The sequence below is a fragment of the Trachypithecus francoisi genome, unplaced genomic scaffold (genome assembly GCF_009764315.1).
Source record: "Trachypithecus francoisi isolate TF-2019V2 unplaced genomic scaffold, Tfra_2.0 Lachesis_group3, whole genome shotgun sequence".
NCBI classification, from domain to species: Eukaryota; Metazoa; Chordata; class Mammalia; order Primates; family Cercopithecidae; genus Trachypithecus; species Trachypithecus francoisi.
Genome location: NW_022681468.1, coordinates 94,554,069 through 94,571,558, shown reverse-complemented (window position 1 = coordinate 94,571,558; position 17,490 = coordinate 94,554,069). Strand labels below are relative to the sequence as shown.

The 17,490-nt window shown below is 36.2% G+C and overlaps 1 protein-coding gene across 4 annotated transcripts in view; it reads left to right on the top strand.

Annotated features, from left to right (window-relative positions):
* Positions 1–17,490, top strand: part of MCTP2 (multiple C2 and transmembrane domain containing 2) — a 257,644-nt gene that overhangs the window by 202,502 nt on the left and 37,652 nt on the right. For all 4 annotated transcript variants that reach the window (XM_033188895.1, XM_033188893.1, XM_033188894.1 and 1 more), the window contains 2 exons: positions 10,747–10,869; positions 13,514–13,555. In XM_033188895.1, coding sequence (XP_033044786.1) covers positions 10,747–10,869; positions 13,514–13,555 — 165 coding nt within the window. The remainder of the gene's footprint in view (positions 1–10,746; positions 10,870–13,513; positions 13,556–17,490) is intronic.

The following is a 17,490-nucleotide window of genomic DNA, read 5'->3' as shown; positions in this document are numbered from 1 at the left end:
TGTAGTTGAACTATTTTTTCTCTAGCTGCTTTTAAGTGTTCTTCTTTTCCCCAGTTGTTTTTTCAGTTCTGCTATGATAGTTTTAGATATAGATCATTCTTAATTTATCCTGACAAGGAATTTTTAGGGGAAGGGGGTTTCCTATATTAATCTTTCAGCATTTCTGGAAAATCCTCAGACATCTTTTCTTTATATATTACTTCTTCTCCATTCTCTGTTTAACCCCTCTCTCTACCCTAGACACCTATCAGACCTTCTCATTTCTACCTTCCATGTGTCTTAACCTCACTTGTATATCTATAACCTTGTTTCTTTGGTCTGTGTCCTCAATTTCTTCGGAATTATCTCTCAGTTCACTAATTTTCTATTCAGCTCCTTTTAATCTGTTAGTGTACCCATTGTGTTTACATTTTATTTTCTCTCCTTTATACCATTCCTCACCAATATCTCAGATCACATAGTCCATCTTTAAAATAATTTCCTTGCCTTCTCTACTTTCATTAGACTTGATTAGCAGAACCTCAGGTAAGCTTGGTTCCAAAACAAACAAACAAACAAACAAACAAACAAACAAACAAATGTATTTCGTGCATCCTGACAATTCCATTACACTTCTATTACACTTCTATAATCCACTCTCCTTTTTACTCTTCTAGACTATTCACTCTTTAGACTATTTCATAATTTCTCTTCTGCCTTGAACTTTTAATAGGTCTTTTGCTTATCCTCACTCTCACAGAATGACGTGATTGACATAAGTGCCCCTCTACCGCTACCCTCTACTAACATCTAAGTGCCCCTCTACTGCTATCCCCCTACCGACATCTATGCCTGTGTCATCTGCTTTTTCTTCTGTAGCTATGGATGACCTGAATTGTTGCTAAGACCAACCCTTCATTTTACAGTGGATTCCACCCTTAACACTGATTCAAAAGTAGTGCTCCAACTGTTATTTCCCGTCTCCTGCCTCATAATTTTATTTATCTCTCTCTCCTCATTTATTGCTACAGTCCCTTCCAGCTATCACCCTATTTCTCTGCTCTTCATTGTAATAAACCCTTTCAAAGAGTTATGTCTCCTGTCTGCAATTTTCCCCATTCTCTTAAACTCACTCTTGTCTAATATTTGCCTCATCATTTTACTAAACTGCTCATTTCAAGTCACCAATGACCATATCTTAGTATCTTACTTGTAAATATATTGTGTCCATCCTCTTTAAAATACTTTATCTATTTTCAAGAATACAGCCATCTCCTAATGTATCTCTTTGTCTCTGGCATTTCCTCAGGCTCTTTTTCTGACCCCCTGTCTTTTCAAACTCTAAATTTGGACTTTTGTTGAAATCAATTCTGGGCCATTTCTGTCTAGTTGCTTTCTAACTAAGATTATCTAGTCTGATCTCTATAAATGCTATCTGGAGTCTGATAATCCACAGATTTATGTATCTAACCATAACCTCTACCCTGAATTCCAAACCATGTATCTAAGGTTTACTCTGTGTCTCCACATGGACATCCAATTGGCACCTTACTCCCCTCCCCAAACCTGCTCTTCCTACAGACTTTGTCTCAATGCATGGACAAATCCATCCATCCAAGTTTTTCAAGCTCTTAACCTTGGAATCATTCTCAATCATTCCCTTTTTATCTTCTCATCTAAACTGTTTACAACTCCTCTGTCCCTAGTTTCTAACTAGTGAAAACATGGTCACTTCTCACTAATTCCACTGCCATCACCTTAATTCTAGGCCACAATTAACTCTAACCTGGTCTTTTCAATCGTGAAATATGTGTTGTCTCTTCATGATTTGTTCTTATTATGCAACCACAGTGATTCTTCTCAAATATGAGTCAAATTATGTTATTCTGCTTCCTGCCCTCTTGCCAGCCTAGCAAATCCCTTAGAATAAAAGGCAAGGACCTTACAGCCATCAACCAGGCCCCTTGTGGCCAACTCCTGTTCCTTCCTCACTTCTCTTTCCAATCTTCTTGCTCACTTTGTTTCAGACATAAGGAGTCCATGCTGCCTTTTTTAAAAAACACAAACACGCACACACACACACTGGATTCGCTCACACCTGTAATCTTAACACTTTAGGAGGTCGAGGTGGGAGGATAAGTTGAGGTCAGGAGTTCGAAATCAGCCTGGCCAACATAGTGAAACCCAGTCTCTACTAAAAATATGAAAAAAAAAAAAAATTGCCAGGCGTGGTGGTGGGCACCTTTAATTGCAGCTACTTTGGAGGCTGAGGCAAGAGAATCACTGGAACCTGGGAGGTGGAGATTGCAGTGAGTGAGCTGAGGTCATGTTTCTGCACTCCAACCTGTGTGACAGAGCGAGACTCCATCTCAAAAATAAAAAATAAAATCAAAACACTGTAAGAAGGCATACTCCCAATTTTGGGCCTTTGCATTTGCTATTTCTTCTGCCTGGAAACATTGTTCACCTAGATACCCACACCTCCTCCAAGGTCTTTGCTCACTTATTACCCTCTCAGTGATGTCTTCCCTAATTACCTTACTTGTAATTGCAAACCCAACCCCACTGCCTGATATTCCTTCCTTTCCTTTTCTGTTTTGTTTTCTCATGGTGGATCTTTTACTGCCTGATATATATATATATATATAAAATTTATTTTTCTATCTCATCTTCAACCCTCATATACAATGTAAGCTACATAAAGGCTGCTTTTAGTTTGTTTTTGTTTACTCTTGTGTCTAAGTCAATGTAGGTGTTTAACAAACCAGCACTGAAGAAAAAATGAGTAATAAATTTATCCAGGAAATAAAGTAGTGACAGGAAGACGAATTTAGTTTGTATGGCCCAGGGATAGAACATTATAAGTGAAGAAATAGTCAAGCAGTTGAGAAAATAGCTTTCTAAATTAGAGAAAGGTGTATGTTCAAAAGTAAAGTCCTGAACATTGTTTTATATCTTAGGGTTTGCAAATGGTGCCGTGTGATTAGGAACCTAGAATGTATGGTGCAGGTGAATTATGATGTACAACCAAGTCTGAGCCAGTTAATGAAAGGTCTTAACTGTTAAATTATGAGGTCTGGATATCTTAATGTTGGCTAGGGAAAAATGGAATATTTTAATCAGTTCGATGCACATGATAACACCTAGTCGTGTTTTGTTGTTGTTTTGCTTTGGTATAATGATATGTAAGACATGTTTTTCCTGCTTTAACAAAAAAAGGCAGTTACAACTTCTTGAGAAGGGACTTGATTTGTTACCTTAGAAATGAATGTGTACCTGGTCAAATTACAATTTTTTAAAAATTTAACCCTGGATTTTTTTTTGAACAGAATTAACACAGCTTTGTTTCACCTTTACCCAATATGTTTATACTAAAATAATCTTACTTATGTGATTTCCCCCTCTAAATGATGCCCTGTACAATAGGATGATTTTTCATAAATATTGTATGATTATTTAAAGATATACTGTTTCAAATATCTAGATTTTATCTTTATTATGACAAATGACTTGATGTACAAAATATTCTGAAAGAGTATCTGTCTGTTTGCTGCCCTTTCTTATTTTCTTGTCTGAAGGACCACTCCAGTGGTTAAAAGAAATTTAGAAACTTCTTCAGTACTTTGCAGATGAACCAGCTTCTAACCCTCTTAAGTATTCATACAGAATCATTAGATTTTGAATTAGCAGTACCTTACACCAGAAGAAACCAACTAGCCCTTCCTTCGACTTCCTGGGATGTTGTTCTTGTTTCAATTTTAACCTAGGAGTTTAGTAAGGTTGGAGAGTTTGGGTCGGTGGGAAGGAAGGTGGATGTTGGGTCCATCTGTTCTTTTTCTTATGTTTGTTTCGTGGTGTAGGAATGGGTAACATAACAAAGTAGATTTGTCATTAGCTGAAACTTAATTTATATGATGGCAAATATAGAGAACATATAGAGTTCTCTTATGATTTTCTACCACAAAAGAACACTTAATTTTGTTATTACATACTTAATGTACTTATGTCATCTTAGGTGACTACAAAACAGAAGAGTAATTTAAGATTACCCGGTTACTTTGACCAATTTTGGGTCAAAGTTCTATTCTATATAATGGCCATGTTGGATAGATTCCCAAATGTCTGTGTCATGCCTAGCTATTTACAAAAGAGAAGTATAAAACAACCCATGATTTTGTATGAACATCCGTAATGAAATACATTCATTCAAATGAGGCTCCGGATTTCATTGTTCAGTTTTTTTAAACACTACTTTCATGGACAGTGTGTAAGCCATAAGATGCACACTCTAATCTCTATAATCATACTTTGCTTTGTTTCAACAAAAGCAGTGTTTTTGAGAATTATTCAGAGACTCAGCTTCTTGTAATTTGGCTGTTTCCTAATCTCAAATTCACTCTTGAAGGACAAAAGGAGAGAATCTTAAGATAATTTCAAATGAGATCCCAGAGTATTGAGGGGAACAGCCATGTTATTCATTGAACTTGGTATCTGAAGTTAACTACTTTTTAGTAGAAGCATTCTCTTGGATGTTTAGAAGATAGTTAATGGCTTGGTTGATTATTTAATTGGTTACAGACCACTTCATCACCACCTCATCATGAAACCTGATAGACATAACCTGATTTGTTCTTTTCAGTTTTTTGTGACATGAGATAACATCCTTCTCATTAAAGAAACAATACATAGAGGATTTGTTAGATTTGTTCAAGTGTCTATGGCAATGCTAGTTAAGTTCTTCAGTAACAGCTAGCTTGGAACCACAGACTCTTGAAGGTATTTTGATCTTTAGGGTTTTCCTCAGGAAAAAAACAATCTTTTCAGAGTCACTTTCTCCTATCTGAGATTTAGCATGTATATATTTTCATAAAAACTATTGCAGATAAATTTAAGGATAGAAAGTGAAGAAATATTTGCAGCTGAAAATTTAAGGCAATATTTTGAAATTACACTTTCTGGTCACCTCTGCACCTGTGTCATGGAACATATTGGGAAGACGTGCATGGTAGAGTAAGAAGTTTCCTTGGTGCCAGAGAAACCAAGCTTCAAGCAATGGTCCTAACATATGTGATGTTTCTGTTGTGTTTCTGAGTATTGTTCTACTGTATGGATATGTTCACTTTTTGGTTGACATTTGGGCCATTTCCAGTTTGGTTATTTAGAATAATGCTGCTGTGCTATGAACATTTGTGGACAAGACTTTTGTGAGACATATTATACAGAAGTAGAAAAGCTGTGAATTACGGTAAATATGTGTTCAATGTTTTGAGAAACTGCCATACAGTTTTTCAAATTGGATGTACCATTTTGTGTTTTTACCAAGGATGTGTGAGAGCTGCAGTTGTTCCACATTTTTGTCAACACTTTATATTTCCAATGTTTTAAATTTTAGCCCTTCTAATACATGTGAAATCAGATTTCGTAGTGGTTTTAATTTGTGATTTCCTAATGCATAATCATGTTGGATATCTTCCTATGTGTTTGTAGGTATTCATATGACTTTTTTGTGTTTGAAGGATTTGATCAAATATTTTGCCCATTTATATTGAGTCATCTTATTAAATTGTAAGAATTTTTTTGTCTTCTGGAAACAAGTTCCCTTTCAGTATATGTAGTGAAAATATTTTCTTCATTTTGTGATTTGCCCTTTCCTTTCCTTCCAAAGAGCAAAAGGGGAGTATATTTTGATGAAGTCTTTGTGTGTGTGTGCGCGTGCGTGTGTGTGTGTGTGTGGTGGGGGAGGGGGAGTTGCTGTCTCACTCTTGTTACCCAGGCTGGAATCCGATGGTGCAATCATGGGTCACTGCAGCCTGTAGCCTCTGGGCTTGAGTGATTTCTTTGCCTCAGCCTCCTGAGTAGCTGAGACTTACAGGCACATGCCATCATACCCAGCTCATTTTTGTGATGTTGCCCAGGCTGGTCTCAAACTCCTGGCCTCAAACAGACCTCCTAGCTTGGCCTCACAAAGTGCTGAGATTACAGGGGTGAGCCACCACTCCCAGCCTATTTTTTTTTCTACTTTTATATTACTCTTTATATTTTTTGTGTCCTGAGAAATCTTTGCCCACTCTAAGATGGCAAGTTTTTCTCCTATCCTTTTTTCTTAGAAGTCTTAAAATTTTAGAATTTACATTTAGATATATAATCCATTTAGAGTTAAATTTGGTATGTTATGTGGTAAGAGTAGGTGATTTTTTCCCCATACATATATCCGGTTTTTCTAGTGCCACTGTTTTAAAAAAAAATCCAATTTTTTTCCATTGAATTACATTGGCAACTTTCTTAAAAATCAACCACTTTTATGTGGATCTATTTCTGGACTCTGTCTTCTATTCCATTGATGTATAAGTCTGTCTTTTCACCAGCACTACTTCTATTTTTGCTACAGCTTCATAATAACTTGTGAAGTCAGCTAGTGTGTTATTTGGTAAAATTGTTTTGACTATTATATGTCACTTACATTTTCTTTTTCTTTCTTCCTTTTTTTTTTTTTTTTCTTGAGATGGAGTTTCGCTCTTTCACCCAGGCTGGGGTGAAGTGGTGCAATCTCAGCTCACTGCAGCCTCCGTTCCCTGGATTCAAGTGATTCTCCTGCCTTAGCCCCCCGAGTAGCTGGGATTACAGTCACGTGCCACCAAACCTGGCTAATTTTTCTATTTTGAGTAGAGACAGGGTTTCACCATGTTGGCCAAGCTGGTCCTGAACTCTTGCCCTCAGGTGATCCACCTGTGTTGGTCTCCCAAAGTGCTAGGGTTACAGGCATGAGCCACCACGCCAGACCTGCATTTTCATTTAGTGTTTAGAATCAAGTTGTCCATTTCTATAAAATAAGGATTGCTTGAATCAGTAGGTCAATTTGTGAATAACTGCCACCTTAACAATACCAAATCTTCCACTCCATGAACTAGGCATATTTATTTTCTTATTTACATATTCTGTAATGTTTCTTAACAATATTTCATAGTTTCTAGTGAGGATATCTTGCTTATATTATAAATTTTATTCCAAAATACTCTGTTACTTTTGTGGTGCTACTATAAATGGAAATTTTAAATTTGTATTTTTTAATGTTTTGCTGCTAGTATTAATATCTAAAAATAATTTTGATATTTTAATAATAATTTTATATCATGGACTTTGCTGAATTTAATTGTACTTTCTAGATTTGCTTTGTAGATTCCTTAGGATTTTCTACATTTAAAAAATTATGTCATCTGCTAAAAAAAGTTGTACCTTTTTTCTTATATTTACGCCTTTTGTTTCATTGTTTGACTTTATTGTAATGGCTAACACATTCCATTAAATACCGAATAGAAGTAGCGAAAGCAGACATGCTTGCCTAATTTCTAATTTAAGGGGTGCATGCAAGTTTCACCATTGTAAAATAATTTTGTCTGTTCTAGAACTTGATATAAATGGAATCAAACAGTAGGTACTATTTTGTAGAAGACTTTTACCACTCATGTGTTTTTAAGATTCATGTGGTTGCATGCATGAGTCATTTCTTTTTTAACTTGTGTTTGTCTTTTTAATCAACTTCTCAAGGTACAATTTATGTACAATAAACCCCTGCCAAGTATGATCAAATATTAGGTAGCTATAAAATTTTTACAGATGTCCTTGAACAAATTGATGAAATTCCTTCCAATTATTATTTGTTAAGAGTAGAAGCGTGTTGAATTTTTGTCAAATGCTTTTTCTCTATCTGTTGAAATAATCACATACCTGTTCTCCTTTATTCTGTCAATATTGTGAATTACATTGATTTTTGAATATGAAATCAATTTTTCATTCTTGGAACATATTCTACTTGGTTATAATTTAGTTTCATATATTTCTTGATTTAATTGACTACTGTTCTCTTGAAGTTTTTGGCATCTAGGTTCGCATTTGGTCATTTGTCTGTATTTATTTATTTATTATTAACCAATTAAATGATAAACTTTAAAATTGTTCCATTGCTGTTTATAATAGTAACTGTTTTAAGTAACTTGGAGTTACTTAAACTTAAACTTAAACTTAAAAAAAAAACATGGAAAATTAGTACAGTGAAAATAATAAAATATTTTGAGATACCTGAAAGAAGTTCTGAATGTAGAGAAATAATCATTATGAAATGTCAATATCAAGATACCAATTATCTTTAAATTATAAGGACAATCTCAGTCTTAATTTTTCTGAGTTGTATAGAAATTTATAAATTAATTCTGAAATACATGTGGAAGCGTAAAGGGTGAAAAAATATCCAAGATCATTTTGAGTGTGTAATAAGAGACTTGGCCACTCAGATATTGTATGGTTACTAAATTATAGTTTAAAAATGTGGTCTTGGTAAAATATAGCAAAATATATCAATGGAGAATGGAGAGGGCTCAGAAACAATAGACACACTCATGTAGGAACTTGGTATATTGACAGAAGTAGCAATGTAGGTTAATGAGAAAAATGGGGATCGTTACAGGAATTTAGCTGTAAAAGATGGCTATAAGGAAAAAGTTGACATTGAATTGCCTGAGTTAAAGAAAAAATGAAAACAAAACCAAAATTGAGACAGAATAAAGATCATACACAGTTATCTTTTAGAAGAAAACACAAGGAAATAGCTGTATTAACTCAAGGTAGAATATGATTTCTTAAGTAGAACACTGAACATTAAAGGCACAAATCCTCATGTAAAATACTGATATATTTGATTACATAAAACCGCTATTTCAGCCCATGTTTGCATTGATAAGGGAGTAGAGTCGACAACTTGCAGAGCATTCATTTGAATGGGAACTATATTAGTTAAAATAAATGTACTTGATTTATATATACACCATGGAAAGAACTATAAAACATACTATTGGTTAAAATATTTGCAGAACAATAGGAACATTTTTATTTTGTTTGTTATTCCTAATATATACCTAAGGTGCCCTCAGGTGAGAAAAATTCACGTCACATTTAGGACAAGGTTGCCTTTAGAAGTGAGAGGAATAGGACTGAGGAAGGCTGACAAAAATAACATGAGTGTCTATGCAAAACATCTTTAAGTATTAGAAAATAAAATACAACAACACGGTTTTACCTCAGTGAAGGAGTTTCTCCCAGAAATACAAGATTGCTTCAAATTATGTAATGACAAGTACAATACATCACCATATTGATGTCTTTAAATGAAAAGGATAGATCCATCCTTATCTCAGAGGATACTGAAAGAACAGTTAGTTAGCTACCAACCATTCTTGATTTTTAAAATTATACGCTTGTTAAAATTGCTGGACAAATTTTTGTTTAAAACATGTTTTTATTAGGTTTGTAACAGATATGAAAGAGTATTTATAAAACATTTCAAAGATATAAAGAATAATGATCACCTATATGTAAATTTTCTGGTATTAAAAATGGTTTGTGTGTGTGTTCTTAATGTGATATTATTTATCACTCTAGAAGTATTTTCATTAAAGCCAACAATTAAACAATGATATCCTTCTGAACAGTTTAACAACTTTTTGTAGGAGTAGTGAAATCAAGCAGAAAAAACAAAGTTACAAATAAAAAAGAGGAAACAGAAGAGGATCCTTATTTGTAGATTATGTGACTATATTCTTAGAAACCTTGCAGGAATGAAATAAACTATTTGATACAGTAAAGAATATTCAGTAAGGCTGCTAATGTTAAAAACATATCTGTAAATTATTTGCTTTTATATGTAAATAATGACAAGTTTGAAAAACATAATGGAAGAAGCAATTTTATTTACAATGGGCACCAAAAATATAAAAGCAATGTATGATAGCCATAAAGAGAAAATTTTTAAATGTTAGAAAAAGTTTTTAGCAATAAAACAATATTGCTTTTGGAAAGGAAGATTTCATATTTAAGATGCAGTAATTTGCCTTTTCTAAGTTGATATGTTATAACAGTGACTTTTTCAAGCACTTACAGACAGCTGATAACCACAAATTATCTTATTTCATCTTCTAGACTACCTGTGAGTTTGAAAAGAAAGTGAGACTCAAATTTTGAAGTAATTTACCCAAGATTTCACTTCTGCCTCATAATTAAAAGGTGTTCTCACCTTATTTATCCTAATTAGTGTGTTTCTTGGAGGTAGAACCATCTCGTTTGCATTCATGTCTCTAGTAACCATTGTAGCATAGGCAGTTGGACTCAGTCTCAAATTCTCACTTGCCTTTCTATGTGAGGAGTCACAAATTTCAGAGATTGACAGAAATTGGGCAGCTAAGAGAATACCTTTTCTGATGTAGACAATGCTAGCCAATCATTTTCTTATGCCCATATAGTCTCAAAATTGATAGATTTTAAGTATTTTAACAAACGTTTGGAAATCTAAAGTCTTTCTCTGAAATATTTGGATTTTTTCAATATTGGCAGCCAATTGAAAAAGTAATGGCTTTCTCCTGTTCAAATAAACTTCACTTTTGGCCAAATTTGGCCTGTGGCGTGCCTCTTTGCGACCTTGGACTTTTTCCATACTACTTTCCATAAATTCTGGCACACTAAAATCCATGGGCTTTTCAGGTACGAAGCTACTGTATCTGTCTATTCCAGAGCGTGACTAACCAGCTCTGTCTATACTACCAGTTCTAAAATGGAGTTGATCATTGTGTGTGTGTGTACACACGTGTACCTGTTTGAAAATGTTTCTGAAAGTGACTAGAGATAGCCCAACTGAATCTCCTTATGCCAATGCGTAGGAATTTGATTGCTCCCCTAGTGTTTTATCAGGCAGTCATATGTTCTTATTTGTCTTTCAACCAGGTGTTTTTGATCACTGTCTGGAATTTTGAACTATATATGATCCCTTTGGCATTGTTGCTGATCTTTGTCTACAATTTCATCAGACCTGTGAAAGGCAAGGTCAGCAGCATCCAGGACAGCCAGGTAAGCAAGCATTCGAAGTTCTGACATTTGACTGTCGAGAAATGTATTAACAACAAACTACCACCACCACCAAATCATGGCCCAAGTCCATTTCGTTTGAGATGTCAGGCAGCCCTACAAATGCACTTGTTTTGCAGTGGAGGTCTTCTATCGTGTGTAATCTGGAGTCTTCTTTCTGTGGCATCTTATGTTCCTGAGTCTTGGCCCGCTTGAGGGGAGTCTCTGGTTCATGGTTATTATTTCCATGCTGGTAGCACATGTCTGTGTGCTCATATGATTCTCTGTCGAGTTCCTGTGAACAATCTCCTCAATCACTAACGAGACCTTTGCTGGCTCTGTGGGCCGTTGCTGGGCATGCAGAGAGCTCTGCAGGGCTAACTCTGGCCTTTCCATGAAGGTATCTTATGCAGTGTTCTCTCTGGCTTGAAGGCTCAGGAGATTCCCAGAGGCTTGTCAACTCCCAGGGCAATCAGAGAGCGGATGGGCTTAGACCCGTCTATTTGCAGGTGCCCACATTTGTCTGGAAATTCCCAAACTTCCTGTCTTGTTGAAGAAAGCAAGACCCTTTCTCAAAGACATCTCTCCACATCTACTCATCTCACTTCCACTCTGACTGTCCTGCCCCTGGCCCCCTCACTGCACCCTGTAAGATCTTTTTCTGCTCTGGGTGGCCAAGAACTTGTATTTGTAGGCTTTTTTTTTCTTCTTTAATGATGTAATCTAGGCATTCCAGATTCAAGAACCAAGTTTTTTAAACAAAAATCTAAAGTCCTGAGACTTGATTAATTTCCTTTCTAGATAGATCAACTTCACATTTCGTTTCCCAAGAGTCAATCAAATCCTGACTGTTTTTGTTTATTTTTCCTTATGTCCTCATAATGAATTTAAGGGAGGTTTCTGGTTTCACTTAGGAAGGAAGGAAAGTGGGAAAAATGAGGACTGTGGCAAAAGGAAAATTTCAAAATTTACTTTCAGGCAATTTCAAAATTCTATTCTGTTTGATTTTAATTATTTAATGCAGTAGGCATGAACACATATCAGTGAGAAAATAGAACCAGCTAATAAATGAATGACTTTAATAGATCCATTTAAGGACTAGGTTTCACAGAGTTATAGATAATGGAAATTTTTACTAAGAAACATCTCTAATATCTGTGTTGTCAACTAACATTTTTACAATGTTTATGCAGGTTTTATGTGCACACTGTGTATATCATATATGTTTATAGTATGTGCAAATGTGTGCATGTATGTGTGAGCATGTACATATACTGGCATACATGTGTATATTAGTATATCTGTGTGCACATAAGTGCGTATGTATGTATAAAGCCTTTATTTATCAAACATTGAAAATAACTAACTAATTTAGTTCTATAATACAACTATGAAAGAGGCAAGAACTATTTTCATTTTATGTCTTATGAAACTACAGTGCATATGACAAAGTGATTTGCTTAAAGTCACAAAGCAAAAACTAATGGAACCATGTCCCAAGCTAAAGACTTCTCCTAATTATAGTGTTTTTTTCCCTCCCATAGCCTGTTTTCATTACCTTCCTGTTTATCCACTGGCTTTCATGAGACATGTTTGCTGCCAATTGTGAATAGGTTAGTTCCCCAGATGACCCATGAGTACCACACAAACTGCTGACTGCATCTTGTGAGAATTCTAGAAGGTAGGGCTATATTGGCCCTGAAGAAATTTCTTGATGACTGCTCCATGGTTTTATGGAATGTAGCAGAGTATTCTCTGGATACTTCAGAGTTACTCCTTTTTAAGAGCATGATATTGACAATTCTTTTTACTATTGGAACAATGACATCTGGACAGCATGCCTGACCTTTGCAAGGTTAAGCAGAAATGCAAGTGTTCAAGCTGAAAATAGAACCTGTTGTCTAATACTGAGCTTTCTTTCCAAACTACTGACCCTGTTTTATTATGTACCAACAGATATTAGTTTTTAAACATTGTGGTGCTATGATCAAACTCTGGCTATTAAATAGCCAAGATTTTTACATTAAACAAGCCCATTAGCAGTACAGCTGGTGCTGTGGCACCTGAGCTAAAACCAGGCACCCTTTAGTCCAGCTCTGAGCCTTGAGTTTCTTTCCCTCACCTGCCCCTTCTAACCCTAAACCCAGAGCAAAAATAATAATGCCACAGAGAAACCTGTAACTTATTCTTAAGATTGATTATATTCAGACTAATGCATTTTATACTGTCTAATGTTTCAGTAATGGCCCCAAAGGGAGACAGCAGTCATTATAGTAACAATGAGCCTAGCACTAGTGGAGTATGGTATTCTCAGCCTTAACGTAGCACTTGGTTCATTTGTCAGAATAAGAACAACACTGTTTACAGAAAGTACAACTCAGCAATGCATTTTTAAAGCTGGCTGCCTTCAAAGGGCACTGGCCTAATAGTTTTATTTATAGTCAACAGTTTTATGTAGATTATGCTTATTGTTTAGAGTCCTGCCACAGTGTCCCTGAACTTTAAAAGAGTTATTTTTTAAGAGGTTATAATGCATTTCAAAAATATGAATGCTTAAAGTCTGTAGGCAAGCTTTAAAATGTGTCTAATTTGCATTTGTTAATTTCAGTTGATGTTTTTATAAACACGTTGTGGGATTTCCTTTCAGGAGAGCACAGACATAGATGACGAGGAGGATGAAGATGACAAGGTGCGTATGTTCAAGAAAGAACACAAAAAAACACTAGTGTTGTCAACAGATAGCATTCCTCCAGGTCGAATCTCTCTCCCCCCCCCCCCCCTTTTTTTTTTGTATTATAGAGTTACCAGTGTAGTAATATTATTGTAACTTTTTAAAAGGATATCCATTTTTAAGATTTTTTAAAGTGACGTTGAAAAGGGTGAAATAGAAGGAATAATTGAAATGTTATAAAAAGCATAACTATAGGAGGCCTTTCATTGGATGCAAGCCAAGATTAGCCTTCCCCTTCATAGATAAAAGGTAGCCTAGGAAGTCAAAAGTAAATCAAGTGAAATTGCTGTTTCTTTAGGCTCATGTCTGCACTCTGTGGGGTGGTCACCCACTTCCGTGCCTGTCATTTTCCCAGCTGTTCCTGGCAGTGTTTTCAGCTATATGTCTGTGTACATCTGTCCTTTTCCTTCTCCTGGGAGAATCTCTCAAATCTGCTGCTTTTGTTGTCATTACGCTTTCAGACAAACCTTCTGGAATAAAATGAAACAAGTGAAATGCCAAATGAAATGCTACTAGCTTAATGGACTTCCAATCCCCTTAACCTGTGGGTATCTGGGGCGAGGGATGGTAACATGTAGGAGGCTTGTGGAGAGAAAAGGGCAAAAGGGGAAACCTTGAGATTAAGTATTCCCGTGTAAATGCCCATTGAATAGAAATGTATTCAAAGACACTGGCTCTATGATACAAAGAGCCTTAAAATTAATTGAGTGGACCAGATGGTTTTGCCCATTTGAAGCAAATGGGGTGGATTACAAAGTAAATCTTATTTGTTGTGTTAAGAGGATCATTAATAGCAAAATAATAAAATCAACTATAATACTTTTAAAGGAAAAATGACCTTTTTCAGAAAAGGGGTTTCACAGATGCAAGTTTCTTCTTGATGTCTTCATGTTAGCGGTTTCTGAATGATTAAATCATTGAATATTGTCAAAGGAAAGCTAAGTTAATAAGGTTTATAATGGGATGTTTTACCAAAAAAAAGAAGTATTAATGAAATTATTTTAAACCTGTATGAGGTGATAACTACAAGTCTAGGCCTCCTGTTCTTCAGACTGGCCAGCTATCAGGTGGGGGTTCCCACAATCCCTTTCTTGGATTCAATGAATTTCTAGAATGACTCACAAAATTTAAGGAAATATTTACTTATGTGTACTGATTATTACAAAGGACACAACTCAGGAACAGCCAATTAGAAGAAATGCACAGGGCAATGGATGGGGGAATGGGTGTGAAACCTCCACACCCTCTCTGGGCACACCCTAGAGCACCTCCATGTGTTCACCAACCCAGAAGCTCCCAGAATATGGTATTTTTGTTTCTATGGAGGCTTCATTACATAGGCATAATTGGCTAAACCTTTGGGCATTGGTGTTCACGTCAATCTCTGGCCCCCTATTCCTTCCCTGCAGGCCAGGGCTGGGGAGGACTGAAAGTTATAACCTTCTAATCACATGGTTGGTTCCCCTAGCCACCAGCTCCCCAATCATTAGAGGCTTTCCAAAAGTCATCTCATTAACAGAAATTCAGGTGTGGTTGAAAGCGGCTTGTTATGAATAGCAAAAGATGCTCCTCTCACCTTTCTAGCTCGAGCTATTTTAGCAAGTGAGGACAAAACCAAATATTATAGCAAAGATGTTCATATCTCTCTGATCACTTAGGAAACTCCAGGAATTTTAGGAGCTTTGTGCCAGGAACCAGGGACAAAGAACAAACATACATCTCTTATTATATTACAACATCACATTAGGCAAAATTCTAAATATTTATAAACCAGGCCTGGATGAAAGGAAGATTTCTTCCTGTTTGGCCAAGCCTGTTTAAATGAACCACCAGTAGAAGAGGATGTCCTCTACCCTTTAGGAATAACTGTGACCATGTGTCTTTGGCCCATCTAATAAAGCAGAGGATCCAACAAGAAGATGAATGGAAACATGGTATTCAGTGACTGGCAGGCAACAAAATCAGGTCATAGTCAAAGCCAGTGGTTGTCAAGGTCTAGTCTACCACTGATGTACTTCAAGAGCTACCTAAAGGTCTGGAGAGACAGCCCTTTGGCCTGTGCTTTAAACCTTTCTGGGCAAGGATGACTGAAGAAGGAGTTGGAATGGCAGCATCCACAGGGATAAGCCTGGGAGCTGTTGCATTCATCTCAGCATGGCCCAACCCATACCAGTTGTGCCCACCTGTCCCACATTGAGGGCACTGGCACTAGGGTTTTCCTCAGTCCCCCCAGGGAAAATTTATTCTTAACATGTTTTTATTATAGTATTTTAATAGCACTTTTTAATAGACAAGTATAACCATGGTGGTTTTGCTTTCCCAATTTTATATTTCTATGAAATCTTCCAGAGGAATAAATCTAAAATGATATTTTGACTTCTGTTTATGTCTCTCCTGCTTAACACAACCCTTCTATTGTTAGGAAAGACGGGCAAATTTTTCCATCCTTGTCCATCTCTTTTCATTCTTCCTTCTGTAAGGGATTTGTAAACTAAAGGGATCTTCAACTTTCAGACTTTTTGAGTGCACATCCACATATGTATTACAGCACTTGGTTTCTTCTCTGTGTAGGTCAGCTTCTGCCACTGAGATGTGCTTGTCATAGACCAGGACATACAGTCACTGGGTGACTCCCCATCTTAGTGAGCTGGAAGAAAGGTCTTACCCACTGAGCCCTTCTGGCTTCTGTTGTGTGTTAGACATGACAGACCATGCTTCTGGGAACTGTAACACACTCAGTGAGAGATGAACTGTTTACAAATTATAAACACACAGCCATTTTGTTCAAAACCAGAAGAGGAGAGAAACTCCTTTCTACCCAAACCATCCATCTTGAAGGTGACACTCTCTAATTGCCAGGGCTCCTTCCCTCCGAATACCATCACGGACGACTGTGGAAGATAAAAGTGTGTCGGGGCCTGTTGGCACAACTTCCTTGGGAGATGAATGCTTTGCCATGTTCTGCCTGTCTCTCATGCACAGACCAGGACACTGTCTGGGGTCTGTCATTCTTTTATTGTCTGGAACAGGGATTATTGTAAAATGACATCACTGTAACCCCTTGTTCCTTAGCATTGTGAAAAGTTCGTGGTAGTAACTTGTATTAGAAACCAGATTAGACTTCACAATTTTGCCTTTTCTTTTGTGGACTTTCAGTGGTAACACAGAACTTTCAGGTAACTAGGTTTTTGCCTTTTAGGAGATGAAATGTACAAGCTAAACTTTGAAAAGAGGAAATCCTCCTTTCTAATACCTGATGGCTTATATAAGAAATTGCTTGTTACAAGTCTAGTTTTCTAGGGATTCCAGAACAAACAGATAATAGCTAAGTTCAGCCAACAGCAATCAGTTGACATTTCCTATTTGTATTAGATTCCATATGTGGAATCCTTCCATGTGGACCTTATTTGTATGGATGGATTACAATGAAAATTGCATTAATTTTCTACACAGTAAAGGTCAGTAATTGAAGCATGAACCAAGAAACTATTGTGTAAAATGCTGTATCCCATACTTAGGAAAGGTCATGCAAGACAATAATATCTTGTTTTCATTACAGAAGGTATAAATACTTGCATTAGAGTTTCTTTCTTTTTCCAGCCCAACAATCACTTACATAGAATATTTCAGCATTTTCTATTAACATCAGGAAGAAGGAATCATAAAGGCATGTAATAAAAGAAAAAAAGCCCTGCTTAATGCTATCAAAAAGAAACAGTGCTCTAAGGCTTGCATTGTGGGTTGGTTTGTTCATAACTAGGTTGTCAGAAATAGGACTTGAATGATCTGTCCTTTTAGGATCATCAATGAAGTCACAATTGCCTGACAGTGTTTATGAAAAACAATATGACCCTTTTATATCAGTTGCAGATGAAAAACATATGGACATTTTC